General features: G+C 34.9%; 1 protein-coding gene across 2 annotated transcripts in view; it reads right to left on the reverse strand.

Moving 5' to 3' along the window:
• Positions 1–549: 549 nt before the first annotated feature.
• LOC149776406 (secretin receptor-like) overlaps positions 550–22478 on the reverse strand; it is a 106078-nt gene continuing 84149 nt past the window's right edge. For both annotated transcript variants that reach the window (XM_089940811.1, XM_089940812.1), the window contains exons 8-13: positions 9743–9803; positions 8581–8650; positions 8014–8105; positions 6719–6866; positions 4822–4863; positions 550–1289 (exon numbers count right to left, since the gene is read on the reverse strand). In XM_089940811.1, the coding sequence (XP_089796937.1) occupies positions 690–1289; positions 4822–4863; positions 6719–6866; positions 8014–8105; positions 8581–8650; positions 9743–9803 (1013 nt within the window). In that variant the 3' untranslated portion in view covers positions 550–689. The remainder of the gene's footprint in view (positions 1290–4821; positions 4864–6718; positions 6867–8013; positions 8106–8580; positions 8651–9742; positions 9804–22478) is intronic.

A 22478-nucleotide genomic window follows, 5' to 3' on the forward strand; every position in this document is an offset into this window, starting at 1 on the left:
GACTGACTGACGTGCTATGGAAATACCATTTTGGATATAGTTCGACAGTCATTTGAACATGGGCTAGAATGGAATTGACTGTCATGTATATGAATATTTGATGAGGGTAACATCTTGCAGTAACATTCAATTTGCGACGATAATACCGCCATTAATCTTCTGAGATTTTCTATCACTGGATAGATCCCAGAATTTTTAATTTGTGGCAAACGTTAAACAAACATGTAATCTAGAACGATTGTAACTTACCATGTATTAAGTATATTTCAATGAAACAAGGTACGATGAAATCTGAAACAACTGTATAAGTGTTGCATAGATAAACACATGGAAAGTAATAGGTCCTACTTCTGTAAAAGTAAATTCCGATTTCATGTATGTAGCTTGCTTAAAGGGAACTTAACCTGATCTTCAGACGAATGATCCATTCACTGATATGACATACGAATATTAAATCTGGACAAATGCTTTTTAGCGCATTTGAATTTTAGCCATATTTAATGGGCGCAACCATATTCAAGAATTACTTTGCACGTCTGGAGAAATGACTATAAGGATAGTGTTTATTCGCACCTTTCAAACAATGTATGGTATTGAACTTAGAATAAAACAATATAAATAAATAAATGAGTATGTATAACTGTCCTTCAAGGAATCTCGAAATCACGTAATAATCTCTATTAAAACCACTACAAGTCAGTGTGTTGCACGTCGTCATCGATGTAAATGAAGTCATCAATGTCTGTATAATCGTTCTGAAGTGCTATACGTTCATCTTTTGACCCAATGTATTTATTTTGAGCCTTACTTGTCGTATACTTCACTGAGTTCTCAATCTGTACCGAGATGACACATCCATTCATTTCAGGACGGTTTGGTGAAGAATCAAGTGCAACCGACGATTGTTCTTTGAATTGGCACTCATCCTTTGGAAAAATATGACTGTCATTAGTACAAGACGGGGATGAATTACCACTTGTGCAATGATTTGAAGTGTCCGTTAAATTACAGATTTTTTTATCATTTATATTGGAACTGTCTTGTTTGTCTGAATCTCCAACGTTCGTGTGCAGTAAAGCAATATTTTCATGCAAAGAACCATTTCTGCCGTCCTCACCATTGTTTACAATTGAATGACGTGCGCAAAGTTCGCTTCCTCGGATTTCATTCTGATTCGGTCGAACAGAATAGCCTCTTTTTCCATGGTTTGAAAAATTACTGAAATTTTTGGAACCGCTTCCTCTGCGAAGGGAATGTCGATACCAAGTCTTTCTTATTTCATACTGAACCTGTTAATAGAATCAGAGAACGCATCAATATACATGGACATGAAGAGAGGGGGATTTTTTGTGTCCATCCATAACGGATGTTTACGAAAGCTACGTTAAATCTGATCCTTCTGAAGAATATGGAATGCTGCACATACTCATTTACCAATCTGTCTAATTAAAGTCAGTGTTCCTGATCTCCATGTCACATAAATAAGATCAATAAGCGAGCTAGAAATTGCATGGTAACTGGATCATAAAAGTACAGAGACCTGCAAGTTTATATATATATATATATATATATATATATATATATATATATATATATATATATATATATATATATATAAACTGACAACGAACTGTGTATAACTAGAATCAAGTTAGATACTAGTTTTGCACTGTTCGTTGTCAGTGTATTGCATTTATCTTCATCAATCATGACATATGTAAATTCCTTGCGGGGTCCAATGTTCTACTCGATTCAATCCAGGCATCATATTATATAACGATTCAAACATAACTAGAGATCACAGGGCTTATGCGATCTCATTGTTCGGCTGTCTAATGTTATCTTTGTTATGCGATCACATTCCTTATCACGCCAGTGAAATCTCTGCTTTGTTTGGAATATGCCACTCTCATATAAAGAATTAATTGACAATGCTCCACTCTTCAGACAACTACTTAATATTATTTTTTTAGAAACGACACTACATTTCAAGCATTATATATATATGCGTTGTAATGCGTCTTTCTGCAAATCGGATCTTAAACAGAAAACAAAATGATGCATGAAACAGTATGTGAAACTGGGGATAATAACATCGATAAATTCACGCAAGGGGTGTTTGGGGGCAGGGACAACAATGTTATAATAGCACATTTTCATTGGAAAGAGTTAACAAATATATTTAAATTCACGGGTAGAATTGGATATTTGCTAATTGACAGTTGCCTAATGCTGTCGAATGTGTTTAAGGAAAACAATTACTAAAATTATCACTAAAACAAAACGAAGCAGCATTATAATATCACTGAATGTCATATGGATAAAAGACGTTGATGTTGATGTTCCAGGGTTTAACGCCATTTTTCAGCACAAGATAGGCTATACATGGCGGCCAGTATAACAGGTGGAGGAAGAACCCAGGAAAACCCAGGGAAGAACCACCGACCAACGAGAAGCTACTGGCAGGCTTTCCCACGTACCCACGCTAGCCGAGCCTTGGACTCGAACCCACGCAGACAGAGGTGAGATGGCAGTGATCCGGAACGGTGAACGCTTTAGACCACTCGGCCACTCGGGGCCCCCGATAAAAGACAGAGAATCTGCAAGCTAACGGATATATTATATCTTACACGTTTGAATAAGGAGTTTTCAGAAGGCCCAATTACGTATAATTCAAGAGTTGTGTGATCAATTTTATCTTGGAAAACGCGGTACATCTTTTAGACTTTCCAAAATTTCATTAGTATATTATTTTTCTTGTAAAATGTATTTCTGTGCAAGCAACATTAAACTAAGATATTTAGGAGCTTATATCAAGTTTGGTACATTTGCATTATAATGTGTTTTTGTGTGCAAAACCACATTTGAACTAAGATATGTACGATCTAAATATAAATTTTGGTACATCTATATTGTAATGTGTATTTATGTGCAAGAAAACTTTGAACTAAGATATGTACGATCTAAATATAAGGTTTTTGTTACATTTACATTATAATGTGTATTTCTGTGCAAGAAAACTTTGAACCAAGATATGTACGATCTAAATATAAATTTTGGTACATCTATATTGTAATGTGTATTTATGTGCAAGAAACCTTTGAACTAAGATATGTACGATCTAAATATAAATTTTGGTACATTTACATTGTAATGTGTATTTATGTGCAATAAAACTTTGAACTAAGATATATACGATCTAAATATAAAGTTTTTGTTACATTTACGTTGTAATGTGTATTTATGTGCAAGAAACCTTTGAACTATGATATGTACAATCTAAATATAAAGTTTAGTACATCTAAGTTGTAATGTGTATTTCTGTGCAAGAAACTTTTGAACTAAGATATGTACGATCTAAATATAAAGTTTGGTACATCTATATTGTAAAGTGTATTTCTGTGCAAGCAACTTTTGAATTAAGATATGTACGATCTAAATATAAAGTTTGGTACATTTACACTGTAATGTGTATTTCTGTGCAAGCAACTTTTGAACTAAGATATGTACGATCTAAATATAACTTTGGTACATTTATATTGTAATGTGTATTTTTGTGCAAGAAAACTTTGAACTAAGATATGTACGATCAAAATATAAAGTTTGGTACATTTACATAGTATCGTGTATTTACGTACAAGCAACATTAAACTAAGGTATTTAGGAACTAAATATAAACATTTCGTACATTTACGTTGTATATGCGCCTCGATGTTAGCAGAGCAGTCGATTTATCGACTCTGGTAGATGATATAAGTTTTTTTTATGTTGTGAAGCAATGGTTATAAAACGTTCTCGACCTCAAACAATGTTTTAGCATGTGAATTAACAGCTGTCGAAATTGCTGCAAAATACGTTAAATCATTCATTTAATCTATATGGCGAATCCTTTCATCATATCACATAATAAAACCCCAGCTTTGCCATTACGATAAATGTTACGGTTCATAAAATAAGGTTAGTCTTCCAATTAATGTTTCTAAGGCGTTTGTCGGAATGTGCAACACATACCCAAAATAAGGATTAGCGCCAGAGACGATAGTTAACGCCTGTTTTCGTGACCGTGAATAACGACCCAAAATTATTTAATTTTTTTTAGATTTGTATCGTGTCTTATTGCAGAAACTTGAGCCTTGTTATCATGAAACCTATTACAGGCATATCAGGTGTCCAGATTGTTGAAATCTGTAGAACATGAAAGTCTGAAGTTTGATTTCATTACTTAAAACTTAAGAATGTTTGCCTACAGATAAGAACGCCTTTGAGTTAATCGTCGAATTGTTACCTCATTTTTGAGCTATGATGAAGGAGTTAACAGCCATGGCGTTGTAACAATTCATATGGCTCCTAATCTCTGAGATCTTGACGTTTCTGTTGCAAGATCCATAACATTAGAACATCTTATAGTTTCCGATACCACATACTCGCCAATTTAACACGCTCTGCCAAGAAACTCCAAAGATGTATTCCCAAACTCTTTCTTAGCACATCCGCAGTATTACGTGGCGGTAGAGTGGAGTTAATTGTCCAGTAAATGTTCCAGACATCAGGTCTCTTACCAGGACAGAACCAAGACAATTCACTTCCTAGATTTCAGACATAGTATTTCTCGTAAAAATTGTTTACAGTAGATTCCTAATCACCAATTCATATAGATCTCCTTTTAGATTTGTACCAATATGTAGGGAGTATATAAATAGAACTAGTGGTATGTATGCAGTTTGTAAACAGTGTGAGTCAAGTTTACCTACTTTTGTTACTCATTATTATGAATTTTTTTTTTGCTGAAAATTAAAGAATATTTTATAATAGGTAACTTACCTCTGAATTGAAGAAACAGAACAGCAAGGCAATGATAAAGCCCTAAAAAAGAAAGATTTCTCGTTAGTTATGGCTATATCGATTCTAACTGAATAATTATCTATGACCTGGAAATATTGCAATATCGCTAATTTTGTTTAATATATAGAGAAAATAAAATTAAAAACTGAAAATATCTATCAATATCAATATTTTTGCAACTCCTAAATTTTTGTCAAATATAGAGAAGCTATACGTGCGTTAAACATGTTGTCAAGCACAGTACATACGTATATTTCATCGGGGAATTCCAACACTTTCCAAGCACTATTCATATTTAAATGTTCGTTATATATGTAACACCTACAAAATTTCAGAATTACTTCATTCTTAAACAGTAAATTTTAAATTATTTCGTTACAAAATATATAAATAAACCGGATGAAGACACTGACGTTCGAGAGGCTTGGCGTTTGTGAATAGAGATGGAATTATCCAATCGATATCAGTTTGGGAGTAATCAGTTTTGCCATAGTTTCAAACTCCTTCTTGAATGTTCGGGCTTAAGTGAAAACATAATATAAATTCGTTCCTATTGTAAATATTTCATTTTATTATGTATCTCCATCTTGTCATGAGACATTAAACCAATTTGCTCATTTATCTGAAATTCCTTAACTCAAAAACCCTATTTCTACTGATGCTGGCGACTTGGAACTGAGATTTCTTAGCTCTCTAAGTACCTAATTTATACTGATAGTGGGACTTTAGACCTGAGATTCCTTAGATCCGCAAGCCAATATTTATTCTGATTCTTGCGACTCTCGAGCCAAGGTCAAATGCGTAGTCACCAGTTAACAGATCCAGGCGGTTTTACACTCGGCGCTAATTCTTAGATATTTATTCCTTCTACAAATAACAGATAAAACTACAAACAACAAACTGTATTTTACAAACAATATTTTATTTGCTTCTAACGGTTTAGGTGCAACAGGCAAGAAACTTACTATTTTCAGATTTTTAATTTTTATTTCCACAATGGGTGCATTAGTCGATAGCACTATTAGTATGGCAGCGCCATCAGTCGGATTTAAACGGACCTCGTCTAGCATTAATGAACACAAAACGTTTTGTTTATTGCTTGCATTACGAATATATACAGTTTGTAAAGCATGGCCAACGTGTTTGAAAATACTCTTCTGCATAGCAATGCACTTTACAGCACAGAATCCATTACCTTGAGGAAGTTCAAACACGGCTGGTGACTAATAAGCACGTAAGCGACGTTACGTGAATACGTAATCTACCCAGCATGAAGGTCAAATTCCAAAACATATCGTCTTTGTAATTTTCTTAACCGATTTTTTTCTTCTTTCCTGACATTCAGGTCAGTATATAAATGATTTCTGTTTATTTCAAGCATTTTCCGAAGACTGCTGAAATTTTTCAAGCACTTTGCCAGTACGTTTGAAACCGACTTCAAAATGAAACACTCTCAGGTTAAGTACCTAATTTCAAGATTTTTCAAGATTACGCGAGCCCCATCTAATGACTTTACAAATTTAAAAATGGTTGCTTTCTGCACAGTTACATCCAAAATGTTTAACACCTTAAAAAGATACTTCCTGACCTTTTGTTCCTTTTTCTATAATTGTATAAATGTTTTAGAATGAGCTTCATTTTCAACTGAATGGTGTTTTATCCTACCAAAATGCTTAATCCCCACAAAACGTTGCCTTAATTTGAAATGAATACAATCAAATAATTTTACATAATCCACTTGCCTTCGAATGATGAAATTATGATATTATTTATAAGAATTCCACGTGTCCCGCAGTTTACAGTCATAAGATTTTAAATACAAATCAACTCCCTCCATAGTTTACAATAATGACATTTTATATAAAAATGCACTTGCCCCATAGGAGTTGAAAAACATTTCTGCATACAGAAGGCCAATTTCTGTCGTGTCATCAAGACGAGGGGTTGGGTACGTGATGCACACAAAGACGATGTAGTAGGCCCCAAACGCCGGTATTAAGATTAAAACTGACTTGGCCAGACGTCTAAAATGGACAGAGCAAATGATGAATGCAATTCAAAGTAAATATTCAGCCAAGAAAACGAAAGGAAACTGCATCGGTTCGACAAATAACTAACTTCATCGATAAGACAAACTTCAATATTATATCTCGCTGAAACCTATGCGATTTTCACAACACAAGAAAATGTAGCGTCAACCAGTACTGAAATATTTGTCATCCGTTATTAAAAGTTATTCTGTATTTTATGATTATGTAATGAAGATAACTCTAAAGAAGAACAACATGCAGAAAATGTGAACAAAAAAATGAATGTATCTCTTTATTTATGATAAGCATATAAACAAAGAAATGCTTAAAAGAAACTGAAATATGGAGAAATAAATAAAGAAACTGAAATACGGAGAAATAAATAAAGAAACTGAAATATGGAGAAATACTTAAAGAAACTGAAATATGGAGAAATACTTAATGAAACTGAATAATTGAGAAATGCTTGAAGAAACTGAAATGTGGAGATATACTTAAGGAAACTGAAATATAAAGAAATATTTAAAGAAACTAAAATATGAAGAAATAATTAAAGAAACTGAAATTTGTAGAAATACTTAAAGAAAACGAAATATGGAGATAAAGTTAAAGAAACTAAAATATGGAGATATACTTCAAAAACCTGAAATATGGATAATTACTTCAAAATACTGAAATATGGAGAAATATGGAGAAATAATTAAAGCACTTGAACTATGGAGAAATACCTAAAGAAACCGAAATATGGAAAAATACTTTAATAAATCTGAAATATTGAAAAATACTTAAAGAAACTGATACATGGAGAAATACTTAAAGAAAATGAAATTGTAAGAAATACTTAAAGAAACTGAAATATGGAGAAATACTTTTAACAACTGAAATATAAAGAAATATTTAACGAAACTGAAAAATGAATACTTAAAGAAACTGAAATATGGAGAAATACTTAAAGAAACTGAAATATGGAGAAATACTTAAAGAAACTGAAATATGGAGAAATATAAAGAGAACACCTCTATCTTGAACAGGTGAAAATATATATTTCAATCGCTATCCTTTATTACAATACAATAGAATAACGTATAATACCAAAGACAAACACAGATAAAAATCAGAATTGACATTATTTGTAACTCACCTGTATCTGTACTTTTTTGCTTCTGGGCAAGGAGTGGAGGTTAGCTTGGTAAATAACACTCGAATGATATTAACGTAGAAAATAAAATTGATCTGAAATAGAAGCATTATTCTTGTCTTTATTTCTTTTAAATGTATCACAATATATGACGAGCCTGTGGTCGATGAATATATTATATAGTTCTTCACTGATACCTAACTGACATACAATTTTCATAAAAACGCAGCTCTTAAAGAAATCAATTGAAAAGTACTACGATATGATCGACTTTGAAATATTTTTTTTTAGTCATTGTATCTCCTTATCCAAACATACATACATACATCCATGTATGTATGTATGTATGTATGTATGTATGTATGTATGTATGACCTTCTAAACGTTCCTTGAAAATACGTTCACAGCACGAAAGTAAGAAAGGTTTTAATTATAAAGGATTTTGTGAAGTAAATGAATAATGTGTATTCGTGACTTCCACGTAACAAACCGACTTTAGTTACCAAAAATGTTCAAGACTGCTTTGGATTCAATATTTTCATTTGGTAAATAATAGAAGAAAAAATTCACCACAATTGTTGCCGTGATTGGGCCCTTTAATATCCAGTGCAGATCTTCTCGTGGATGTGTATTCCAGCACCTGTTTATAAGAAGGAGAAACGAGTCTAAAAGGTTCCAGTTAGTGTATCAATTCCAAGAGAACGTGTAAGACAGGCAAACAGATAGACTGAGAGTCTAAATAGTTAAAACATTTTTACCATTACTGGGATGAAATTCTGTAATTTTCCAGCTATAGTCAAAATAAAGATTAATGTAAAAATCAGCATTAAACTGCCTATATAGTATCTAACATTTATACAAACATATGATATAACAGTATTAATTAGATGCACTTGCAACAAAATGTATGGTCTGATATGGACGTTTCTCGTTCCGTTCTTTTTTAATCTTTACCCTTGAAAGGAGACTAAAGTCTTCTTCTTCTTCTTCTTCTTCTTACCTGTTGTCGTCCCAAAGTAATGGTGACACAGAATTTGTTGCCGAATTAAAAGTATGGATCCTTTGTCACAGATAAGAAGGATTAGTGACGACTTATTCGCTTGAAATATTCTTGGAAATAAATGTAAAACGAACCTCTAAATAGCGCATCCCGTTTTCAATTGCTTGACCGATATTTTCTGCGCCAGTCTTCCTGGAGATTTTCAAACAAGAAGCCACTTTCTCCATTTGATTTTTGTACCTTATGTTTCAACACAATCCCCGTTAATTGACTTAAAATTACCGTGCTGTCCGTGCACCCATGAAGCTATGGATGTTATGTCCAGCATATCACCAAACCGAGGTTATGTCATAGAAGGAGATATGGTCCATAATTTGGATACTCTAACCTTTTACCAATTTTAGCCCTTAATTTTGGAAGCAAATTAATTGAACCAAAGCAGAGAACTTTTAATTTATAAATGACATTTCCCAAATTGGCAAACACCAAAAGCAAAATGACTATTAAAGATGTTCGGTACATTAAATATTTCAATTTTTTTCCACAAACCCTTCCCCTCGCCAAATATCACTTAAATCTAATGACACAAAGGTTCTTGAATAAATGGGACAATTGCGTTATAAAAAAACAAATGTGTCTTTGTGTCTTTGTTAAAAAATATGAATGCTAAGGTTATTAATTAATTACATTAAGATTTGTAAGGTCTGTAAAACAATAAATATTTAATCTTACAAAGTGTTGTCCAGGAAAAATCTGGCACAAACCCACGGAGTTACAAACAGCCAGGGAATACCTTAAATAAAATAAATACATCATTAATTTTAATCATATGTTCGATTAAGCAATCAATCAATTAAGCAATAATAAAAGATGGCTATCAAGACGAATGATTCATCTCTACCATTGACGAATCGTTACACTGTACCAGTTCCATGTGTCAAATCGCAGCAGAACTGGAGCCAGTATTTACTTAAATATAGACACTGTAATTTTGAAGTGCAGAAACAAACATTATTTACATACAGTGTTATTTAATACTATAAGAACGAAGTAAGCACGATCAGCTGAATAATCTGTTATCAGAAGAAATGCCTAACCCTTTGTATACATACACATCAAATTCATTGGTAGCTTCGCCTAAAAGGTGTGACGCTAAATGACACATTTGCCTGTTTTCCTCTACAACAAACTTTATTTTGGGAAATATATCGTCAAGTTCACCATATCAAGTACTTCTTAGTTTTGCCAGGCAGATATCTATGTAATGCTTTCTTCTAAAGTAAAACACACTTTAACATTATCCTCTAAATATAGAACTCTCAAGCACGAGCGTAGGAGCTGATAGCATGTATATATATATATATATATATATATATATATATATATATATATATATATATATATATATATATATATAGAGAGAGAGAGAGAGAGAGAGAGAGAGAGAGAGAGAGAGGTGTGTGTGTGTGTGCATTTGTCAGTTAGAATAATTATATTACTACATAAGTCAGATTAGATCAACTAGTTTCGGGTACCTAAAGGTAATATTTTCGTGTTCCTCCAGCGTATACGGTAGCATGCAGGCTAAGTTGAAAAATCGTTGTTTGCATCAACATTATTCGACATTAAAATGCACTTATTCCAGTACCACATAAAGTCAACAATACAATCGTTTTATATATCGAAAAGGATTACACAATTCAGTTCATTAAACAATGTAAGGAATTTAATTAAACAGAAATAAGAAAGATTCTATTTTCATCTTCTCTGTCCTGTGACCTTTCCCCTAATTATATATATATATATATATATATATATATATATATATATATATATATATATATATATATATATATATACACAGGCTAAGGTTTCATTAACATATCTTAATTGTTAATTGGACAAAGGTGATTCATTTATATTTTATCTTGTCGTGACCTTGACGTTGAGTCTATGGTATATACCATACTGAGTAGTCATGATACATAATTGGTTATATTTTCATTAAAATGTCTTCAGTTGTTCAAACGTTAGACTCTGAAGAATGGCAAAAGTCACAGTAATAGTTTATCCTCCTTTTCTCCTGCACCTTGAGGCAGGTGCGTACTATAATATGCAATACACCGTGTAGCCATGGTATATGATTGGGCAAAATCGCATAAAAGTATCTTCTGTGGTAGAAACGTTAAACTCTAGACAAGGATACAAGTCAGAGACTTACATGTTCTATTGTTGTCACCTTAACCTTGAAGGGTCGCAGCATGACAAGCAACACACATAATATTCGTTATTCCTTGATTCAGAAGGCATAATCTGGACAAGGATAAAATCAAAATGATACCATCCCTTGGTGTGGCGTTCACCACACAACAGAAAGCTTAGCTATGGTATGCAACTCGCTGTATATATTTGGCACAAGTTTACATAAAATAGTGTAAGCTGTTTAGAAGTTATACTTAGGCAATGAGACAGGTTTTTGATTCGTTGAGCATGCCTATAGTTCGCAACACATGACCCAGTCATGATATAAACATGGGCAACGTTTCGTACCGTTCTCCAACCGGTATAGAGCTATAAGCTGAAAAGGCAAATGTCAACGGACGGACAACGGCTTAATCAAATAAGCTGGGCTTGAGACGAACGTATAAAGAACAATAGAGACCTATTCTAATTTAAGGTTTCTGACTGTCATCAGCAACTTATTGATCTTCGTTTTAAAACCCTTTAATAAAGTGATATTATGTATGTAGATACTCGTCTCTTTCTCAGGGACCTTTGCTTTCGTGACATTGAGGAAGCATTCACTGGGGACCTTTGCTGTCGTGACATTGATGGAACCTTTCACTGGGGACCTTTGCTGTTGTGACATTGATGAAACTATTCACTGGGGACCTTTGCTGTCGTGACATTGATGGAACCATTCACTGGGGACCTTTGCTGTCGTGACATTGATTGAACCATTCGCTGTCTGGGAAAGGGTTAATCAAAAAGGTATTTCTTTTCGAAAATGGGATGGGGTCTTGGGTGTAGGGGAGACAAAATTAATGTTCTTTTCGAAAACGAGATGAGCCATGGGTGTAGGAGAGACAAAATTATGGTTCTTTTGGAAAATGGGATGGGGTCGTGGGTGTAGGAGAAACAAAATTTTGGTTATTGTGGGGTACAAATTTAAAATCCAATGTGTCCTCTATTTAGATTTAGTCTATTTACCCAATATATGTCAAACGTCTGCAGTGAAGATGTAAAAGGTGCACAGAAAGGAGATTAATTCAGTAAAACTTAAGGCTTTTCACATAAAATCATGTACATTAGTAACGATAAGGACGCTAAAACTGGAGAATATCTCCGTATAAGTTCAGGTTTTAAGATTCTCAAGGAATGCAATAAAAAAAGGAAAGCAATTCATCAATGAAGAAAATATATAAATACTGTACAACATAATAATGTATTATGTAACGATCGTAGAAGAAAAGTTGCACAGTGATTATAACCCAGGAGCTATACACCTTTGGAACGCCACTGGCTAGTTCTGTAACAAAATCGCAACAATCGCAAAGTATGAACCATTTAGTACGGCCTGACCCAAAATGCTGTTTTCAACATGCAAAGTTGCAGAAAGGCACTACGAATCAAACAAATGACACCGAAAGAGAAGCGTTACTATGTCAACGTCAATATCATTACAAATAGTTTGATTCGCTGAAACGTAACGACAACATGAAAACTATACGCATAATTTGCACAATTTAAAGAACAAAAGGTCTTTACTATTGACATATCTACTCTATTTTTAAACGGTAATATTGTAAAAATTAATTATTTATCTTCTGCCATTTTGACAGTAGCTATAAAAAAGAGTGACGTTTGCTCCTTACTACTGACCCAATTAAGCAACATAAATCAGTTTGCGAGCTTTGGACAATGTCATAAGAAGTCTTGACAAATCAATGAGTACTGCTACGGTCAGTTTGCTGTCCAGTGTTACGGTCAGTTGTTACTGTTAAGCAAATGTCAGGTGTCATGGCAGTTAAATCAGAACACTCTTTTTCACAACCAATTTAAAATAGATATCTGCTTTCGGATATTCCTTTCCTTACACGACATTCAAACTCAGATTGCTGACAGAATTCCGAATAGTCATATTGGAAACAACAGCGTCATTGATACCAATTATGCTCTCTGATTGATAATGTGTAATGTGGCAAATTGATGAAGAACATGATGCAGAACTGGGTTATGTGGCAGTCAACAAAGCCTTTACATCAAATAACCAGAGTAAAGAAACGCGTGAACTGTTGTCCGAAATTCGTTCTGTCACAGTACCTTTAGCCAATCCGGCTAACGATCACGATAAGCCACCACCTGATCATATTATCTCGGAAAGTTAATTATGGTTCCGCACTTGGTCTCTTATTCACGCTTTTAAGTCATTACACAGCTATGGAATTACCAATATGCTTAAAATTCAATACACGCATTTTCTTTATTTTCTTAAAAGTCACAGACATCAGCATCGTATGTATATGATGTACACAGGCCAATTTACATGATCTTAGACAGAATCGTTTAAGTTGCATAGGGTCTAGAGTTCAAGCTTTCAGTAAACCTCGCCACTCTATTGTTGGTGCACAAAATAGTACAATACCAGTCTTCAGTATGCAATATAATTTGTGCTGGTACTGTATCACTTTTTCCTGTCTCTATCTGTATAACATTAACTATATACATGTTGGGAATCCATTTTTACCCGTGCAACCGAATGGTCTACTCCAAACTTTGGTTGAAGCAGAAAATTCTCCCAGGAAAATTTAAACTTGTTACAAGGTAGATCTTGCGTTCAAATTGAGGTCAATACGAGTACCGTGCTTTCAGTAATTATTTATCAGGTCTAAATATAAATCTCTTATAGTTTAGAAGAGAATCCCAAATGTCGTATGTGTGCAATTTATAGTGGATGAAAAACAAATCAAGTTGGATAGACATATCCGCCATATACTAGTAAGAGAAACGTATTATCAATGTATCGAGTCTGAATTTATTTAAATTGGCCTTATATCCCAGTGGTTTGCAGTGTGAAGAAATCACATTCAATTGAAAATGTTCAGTTAGTCCTTTCATTTAGCTGAGTTTAAGGCTTTTACCGTACGTTTTCAGCACCGGTTAGGTTTGAACTGGATTTGGTGATAAACAAGCAATTACGAACCATATTCATTTAATGTTTTTTCTGAATGCTCAAAACGTTTACTCAAGATCCCTTTAACGGCATTTAATTGTATTTAGATGACTTAAATCACATTGTGTAACTGTGGCTTGGAGGGAAGAAGCGAATGTAAATATATATCAAAATAAACAATGAAAGGGGGATATATTTTAAACTTTTATTAACAACTTCGAACATAAAATCCTATCTGAATACATCCAACGAATAATCGGATATGACTATAACGTTGTTTCAGCTTAAATGTTAAAATCAAAGCAATTACAGTCTGTTCTGTGCCATCTATAAGTTGGCTCGCGAGAGAATGATCTTCCTTGATGGAATATGTCACATATTACTGTGTTACAAAATCAGCATAGATTTGCTCAAGCACGTCTATGTTAGTAACTAAATTCCCAACTAATACTACGTAAATCGCTTACAGTGAAGATGTAGCACGTTGTGGATGAATCCGAATTTCAGAATGGATTACTTCTTTCATTAGTTTGCATCACTGGTTTATGTAAATACATTATTCAGTCACATCAGCCGAGAAATACTAATTTAATCACCGGGTCATCAACAATAGCGCAGCTGTGCTAGGACATTTTCAATAATAAATTCTTTCTTTCTGGAATAATTAATTTTTTTATGTACAATAACAGTTTCTCTCAAAAAGTCTGATAATTATACTACCCCGGTCCCTCATGCCCCACATAGCTGACAATCGTGTATGCAGCTACGTAGGCAATGTGTCCGGAATAGTGCTTCGACGTCGCAAGGTTGATGCGAATGCATAAATAGAAAAGTCTGAGGCATGGATCATACTGAATGAGATGGGAAAACATGAGAACATTTTCAGCACCAACCGTTTACGTTTTGTGATAACAGCGTTATAATTGCATCCATCAATATTAGGGACTAAAGAACCAATAAAGTATCTTTGATTACTTAATTTCTTTTCTTTTAAACACCATGAAAGTGTTCACCCTGTCGACATATTCGAGCAGAATTTCCGTATGACATGTCAGTGACTCGCGGTGAGTCTCCTGTGTCATATGTTATGGAATTTGATGTCAAAATGTCGCCACTAACACACGTCAAAAAGGTTGATGGTGACATACTTCATTGGTAGATTACTAGTTTTTATGCAAAACTTCAAATCATGGAATGAAGAGCTGCGTTCCGCACGGTTGACATGAGAAGGTTAGGTTGTTCCGACCGACAAATTTTGCTATGCAGTCACAAGTATAACGTTGGGAGACATTGTCCACAAACAGCACCAAATAGCAGACTTCGGTGAAGTCCCTAAAAGTGAGCGATGATGATGCCTCAGTTTGAGTGACATCTTCGAAATTTCTTCCTGTTAATTGTGAATTATAACGAGCATAGTTCCATCCAATTCCACAAATATCGCAAACACGAGACGCGTTAGTATTGTTGACTTCGATGCCACATCCAACGAGACATACGCCGTTGCCAAGCAAAACTCGGCCAACAACTTTAACGCCGATAGTCCAGAAATACGAGTGCTCTGCTGTATATGGATCAAGTTATATCATTTAGTACCGAATCGTTGTACAATGTGACTGTAAGTATATATTTCACTCACACGGTGCAAATGTATCACGAACTTTTTATGCCATCACAAGTGTTCTGTACCAGTGTTTCAATTACACTTGGTTCATTTCCATCAAACCCTTGATTATACTGGGGTTGATTTATGTGCAATAAACAATGACATTTTATCAAAATGTAGCAATTTCTGATGGATTTGCCACATCTAAGCGTGATAAGTAATATATATTAACAGCTGCCAATGTTTTTCAATGTTCCAAACTTGCAACATTCAATTATTTTGGGCTTTAAAGTTCCATAATTAGAAATTTACGATAATTTCTTTCAATAATAATATATTATCACTAAACCACAGGCTCCAGCTTATTAATAAGCAATGCATAAAGGTTCCCTCACGGTCCCAAAAGATAATAGCGATAACAGCGGATATAATAGATAGTTGATCACTGATTAACAGCTCTGTTCGTTTCATATTTGACATCCTCCTCCCAGGAGGCTCTTCAATCCAGTGTGCTTTTAGTAGCATGGACATGCGTAAGGTAGGGAGAAACAACGGAGTTTCGCGTGATATCTATAACTGCATCGACTCCAATAAAGACACCAAAGTAAGATTAAAATAAAGGAAAATTTGTCTGCAATTGGGAGAGTTCGCTCTCTATAAGAGGGGAAGAGAAATATGACGTAAACACGTAAAATTAAACAGGGCAACTATGCAATGCATTATGATAAAGCACAAAAGTTGAAAGATACAATTTAGATGGTAACCAGATACAGAAGTTAGCAACGTGCACGGCACGTGCGACCTTTACTTCACTCATGTGGTTATTTGACATAAAAGAACCTGTGAGGAAATTTGCTTGATGGCAAGCAATGGTTTGTTCGTATCGGTTTGTAGAGTGCATACTTGGTTTAGCACAGCTGGCCTTAAGGCGAAGAGAGATTATGGTATGGCTCTTCGTCATCCATTGTTAGGCTTGCGTCCGTCCATCAGCAACTACTTGCTATCGCTCTCGAATACATATTTCTGATCCGATTCAAATCAGACTTGAAACATGGGCTAATACTATCAAAGTCTGAAAAAACTTCTATAAATGGGCATAATCCATGTACACTAAAAGACGTGATACTGTACCCAACTGACTAATCTTGTCATCAATCTGGAGCCCGTCGTTGCTGGTTCGATTTTAATCGAACTCTGAATATATATTTATATCAGTAGCATCTTGGATGATTTCAAATAATGGCGGAAACCAACGCATGCTAAATAGGTGATATTGATTCCAAATGGCGATGAATATTAACCCTCCTAATCATAGTTCCAATCCGAGTTTGATCAAATTTGGATTAATGTCTTATATGATCGTGGTTTCAGTGGATTTCGATAATGATCCAGATCAATGGATACGAATGAGCTGATTTGGGATTTGATTGATCGAGTTTGTCACCATCCTGGAAGCCAGAGTTCTGATCTGATTTTGATCAAACTAGAAACATTGGCTTTTTTCATCGGATCTTGGATGAAGTTAATAAGGAGTACTATCCACGCATAATATTGACGTAACCTTACATTTCATTGACTGATATTGTTACCACTCCGTCAGCTATATATGCGATTTGATTTTGATCAGATTTAGAATATGTCTTTCTATTATCTGGATCTTGTAGAGTAGTAAGGAAAATAGACGCATATTAATGAGGAGATCTCGCACCTGCTTCACTGGGCTTCTGTCTTACCACTGTTGAATCCACAGTTTTCATCTGGTGAGTTTATTATCATGCTGATCGTTGACAACTTCGATAATGACCAAGATACAATGCATATTAATCATGCTTTCATCTTCAGGAAGCATTTTATCACGATCTAGCATAATATAAAATCAGCATTTTTATATGAGGTTTGGGATATACATGACATCGAATGTGTTATTATGGTACTAATGGGGGCTGCTTTGTAAAAGGTTCAGCTGATCAGGTATATAAACCAGGTGAACAATATCAGGTCTATCTAGGCCTGTTATTTGTTTGTTTTTCTTTTATGGCACAGCAACATGTGAATCTTATTTAATAGCAGACGAAGAGAGTGCAACAACAATTCTGGTAATGCTATTTGTCGCAAATATGGCCGTGACAGTTATTCCTAACGCAGACGTTAATGTTGGCGGCATCTTGCCTCTCTCCGCAGTTGCGGTGAATGAAAAAACGTAACAACATTCAAAGCTAAATGTAGCACAGCTGAACAAGGAAATGTAAGTAACGACACTCAAGTGTGTAACCCATGAATGATTAAAATCATAACAGAGGAAGGACCTTAAATTGTTCAAAAGAACTTAATTCCTTAGCAAAAGAAAAATAATAAATGATTCCCAAGCAACACGCGGAATTTCATTTAATATCCTCTATGATGGAGTAAAATTTCTCACAAACCCCAGGTTTCGGAAGAAAGATACAAAGTCACATATACAAATGTATATACCATTACTGCTTATATTTGTTTTAAGAGATACTCATAGAGGGCACATGGCAATAAACAGACCACATGAACAGATACGCTGATCATTGCAGTGGTCAGATTTGAATGCGGACACAGATCAGTGGGTTAAGTCAAGTGTCAGACACTCACGAAGCAAAAGACCACAACACGCAGACAAGTTGATATATAAGCAATACAGGAATAAATGTTTGCTAGTGCTCATCCGTTACATCGGATAATATGCGGCACTGATTCCGCTGAGCGCCATTAAGTATCCATTGTCATTGCATTTTTGGCAAGCACCGGGTGCACATGTGGTCAAAAGCGTTTGCCTTTACTGATCGCCTACAGATCACCTCTGACAGCGTGGGTTCAAGTTTCAGGCTCAGCTAACGTGGGTATGCAAGAAAGCTTGCCACTAGCTTATCGTGGGTCGGTGGTTCTTCCTGGGTTGCTCCTAATTTCTTCCTCCACCAAATAACGACATTAAACCACAACAACACCGCATTTTTGCAAGACGGTTTATGTCGACACTGGATCCAACCATGCCACCACTACAACGGCAGAACAAATTTTCTTATCAAATATTGTGCAGTGAAAGAATTGCTTGGAACTTTGAGACCAGTATTGCATTTTTCATCATTTGCTTAAACCAAATTTTGGCAGTATGGAATAGCCACCATTATATTCAATGTACGGTAGACATCCAAAAATAGTATTAGAGTTTGCGAATCCAAACACGGAATTATCTTTGCTGGCAAAGGAATATGTAACTCACATTTTAAAGGATCCAAAAGTTGCAATGGCGCTTGATGATGGAAGCATAAAAAGACAAAAGGAATGTATCAAAATAATCCTCGGAAAAACCTTTTGTCTCAAACGGTAATATATGCGATATTGTTTATTTATACAAACCACAGTTTAAAGCAGGGAAACATAAAACATTTATCAAACCGCAGATAGGACCTTTATACATTAGCTGACAAATTTTTGAAGTTCATGTTCGTCTTCTCTGCCAATACGATAGAAAACTCGTCAAACATCGCGTGCACATTGACAAACTTAACAATCTGTATAGTACTGGAATGTCCGCATTGACCCATCTCTACATCTAAATAAGTTTGCCATTAAGCCATCACTATTAGCAGACAAAGAAATTCTTACAGACCAGACAAAGACACTAAACATAATCCCATATCTCTTGCTGAATAAAACACGTAGCTCCGGTGTATTACATTCAACAAATTCCCAGACATAGGTATAGAGTTGGGCACTAGAAAAGTGGATAGACCTGAGACCCAACATAAATCTTGCATAATCTCCGCAGACCTCACGCCAAAATGATGAATATATGCAAATAAAGTGCAAAGAAAAACCACAGAAGCGCAGTAATAGAAACAGTAGAATTTGGCGTTTCGCTTACATTGCCGTCTCATTAAATAGAATAATTGTCACAGTGTAAGCTGGAAAATTAGTTTCAAATTGATTATAATCATCACTAATGTTGTCTTCTTTTTCACCATGTCATACTACCCTGTGTTATTCACTAGTAAACCTTTCTTTGTATAAAGTAATCAGTAGTTGAAGATGATGAAGCTTAATGTTAATCATGTGACTGAATAGACGGGATTTTCGTAGTCAATATATCAATCGATCATACTCTGTTTTGTATAAAGTCAAGTACAACTGAGGAAAGGAGATGACATTACCTCTTTTAGACTGGACTCGTTTTTTAGCTAGGAGTTGAAAATTATTTTACTCCTTAAATTTTAAATATATGTTGACTCATCGTACGCTGTTTAAATGAAGCATTAATGAATTCTATACACCTTGAATTATTATTTTGTTTAACGTTTTAGTGTAACTTTCATGGATTTATTGTGTCGATAAAAAGGAGGTTTTTTCCATCATACACCCGAATGCTCATAATTTACAAGTCTGCTTCATTGTTAGCTCACTTCTGTGCAGCATCTACCGTCAACGGCTGCACATAAAAAGCATATACATACGTACACCCTCACTGAAAGTCAACCATTCTTTCATCCTAGATTTTTAGGCGACAGTTTGGAGTGGGTTTCATACCATTTAATCACATGGAAGGGGGATCGGCGGCTAACATTGTATATACATGTACGTTTTTGGTAAAGTTTTTGCGTTGATATCAAACTTTGTGAATGCGCTCTAAATAATGTTGCACTTTGAATCATCTAACTTTCATGAGAGAATTTCATCGCATTCGGTCATCATCATGTAAGTGGGTCACACTGACTAGGATGTCATGCTTAAATGACTTTGAGGATATTTTGTGGATTAAGTTTATTTATAAAGTTCTGAAAGTGCCAGAATCATCAAAATGATGATTCTATTAGTCTCTATTAATACCCAAACCCTGCAACAAAATAAAAGGTTAATGTAACCTTACATTTGACATCTTACCGTCTTATGTTAGGTTGTTGCGTTATATCTTAAATAGCAAGTAGATTTTGATTTATTTTGGGTTTTAATTAGGCACAGTGTGTATATACTAGTATACTTGGACTCGAGAAAGGCGTCGACTACAGTATCTGTATGAGTACCACTCTGTCATTACAAATCAGGCTAGTGCGACACATGTTTTATGATTAACTGAGTTTGGTTACATTTTCTTTAAACGTTTATGTACCAGTCCTCAAACTTAGTGATTGTATGCATCTCTTTTAGTATCACGACAAACATATATTGGCCTACCGTTCACATTTTTACATTTTACTGGCTTATTATACGTTTTAACATTTTGCTCAGCATCGTTTAGGAATTAGCACCCTGTAGGCAAATTGTTTTACCAAGATTCGCGAAATTTGATTGACGAATGCATCTTGATGAGTACTACACCCTCATCACAAGGCATGTAAATGTGACCCATACTTCATACTTCACTGGCATTGGTTGCATTTTATGTTTTAAGCTTACATCTCAGGCTCATTTAATGGTAGAACTATAACACTAGACGATTATGTACATTCCTACCACATTCTCATATGAAACAGAGGACACGGTGATCTATATTTCACTTGTTATTGGTTTATGTTAAGTTGTCTGTGTTTATGTCATGTTTTCTGCATTTATCTCTCAATCAAATATAGTTTAAGCATCGTGTATCTGCAATACTATCAAAAGTCATTACACATATTGAGGGACTTTAGCTTGATGCTCTATTTGACGATACAACTTTGTTACAGAAATGCATATTTATTAGTACCACATTTTTGCAACAAAGGAAGAACCTCGGGTTCCGGGTGGCCTCAGGCGCTCGCGCTTAGCGATCACATATGTCCGCGTGGATTCTAGTATCGGGTTCAGCCAACTGGGCATGTGAAAACAAGTTTGCCAGTAACTACCCTTGGGTCGGTGGTTCTTCCCGAGTTCTTCTTCCACCAAATATACTGGCGCCATTGAAATGAAATTATTTAAATTTGATGTTTTCACTATTTATCATAGATAAAAAGCCTACATATCTCTTAATACTTTTCGGATACCGAGAAATGTCACGAACCTATATTTAATACTCTACTGGATTAGGCTAAATTTTGCAGTCATGCTCATGACAGCTCTGTTACAACAATACGCTTACAAAAAAGAAGCCGATTTTTTACTAGCCTTCTATAGGGTTTTGTAAGTAGCTTATAACCAAATTTTAACCTATATTTCATTCCGCAATATCCTTTGGAATTTTTGGAAAGTAAATAAATTCCAATCACAAACATTAATTTTGGACGTACCTTCTGTAAATACTATACCCTTACAAGCACAGAAGCTCAAAGTGACCCACATTTTACGCTTTCTAAACTTGGGTTTACCTATTTGTGTTTAACATCATACTGATCTGTCCAGTTTATTCAACGATGCTTCTTCCATATTAACTATACGGTACAATATTGTCCTCAGGATGTGACAGAGTGGTCTAAGTCGCTTGACTTTGCAGATCACTCACACATTTCATCTCTATGCCAATGTGAATTCGAATCTCGACCGGAACAACGTGGGTATCTGATGAAGATTGCCTCCGTAGGTCGGCGGTTAGTAGTGAATGGGGCCACATTAGCGTCATAAGGAATTCGGACTACAAAACCCCCTGGTCCACTTTGGCGTAAACATATTTAAAATGACCCACGGACACTATAGCGTCAATAAAAAAAGGTTGGGTTTTGTATAGGGACAATAGGAATGGAAAAGGTGGGTGACGA

The sequence above is a fragment of the Sinohyriopsis cumingii genome, chromosome 18 (assembly GCF_028554795.1).
Source record: "Sinohyriopsis cumingii isolate HCF-2022 chromosome 18, ASM2855479v2, whole genome shotgun sequence".
Taxonomy (NCBI): Eukaryota; Metazoa; Mollusca; class Bivalvia; order Unionida; family Unionidae; genus Sinohyriopsis; species Sinohyriopsis cumingii.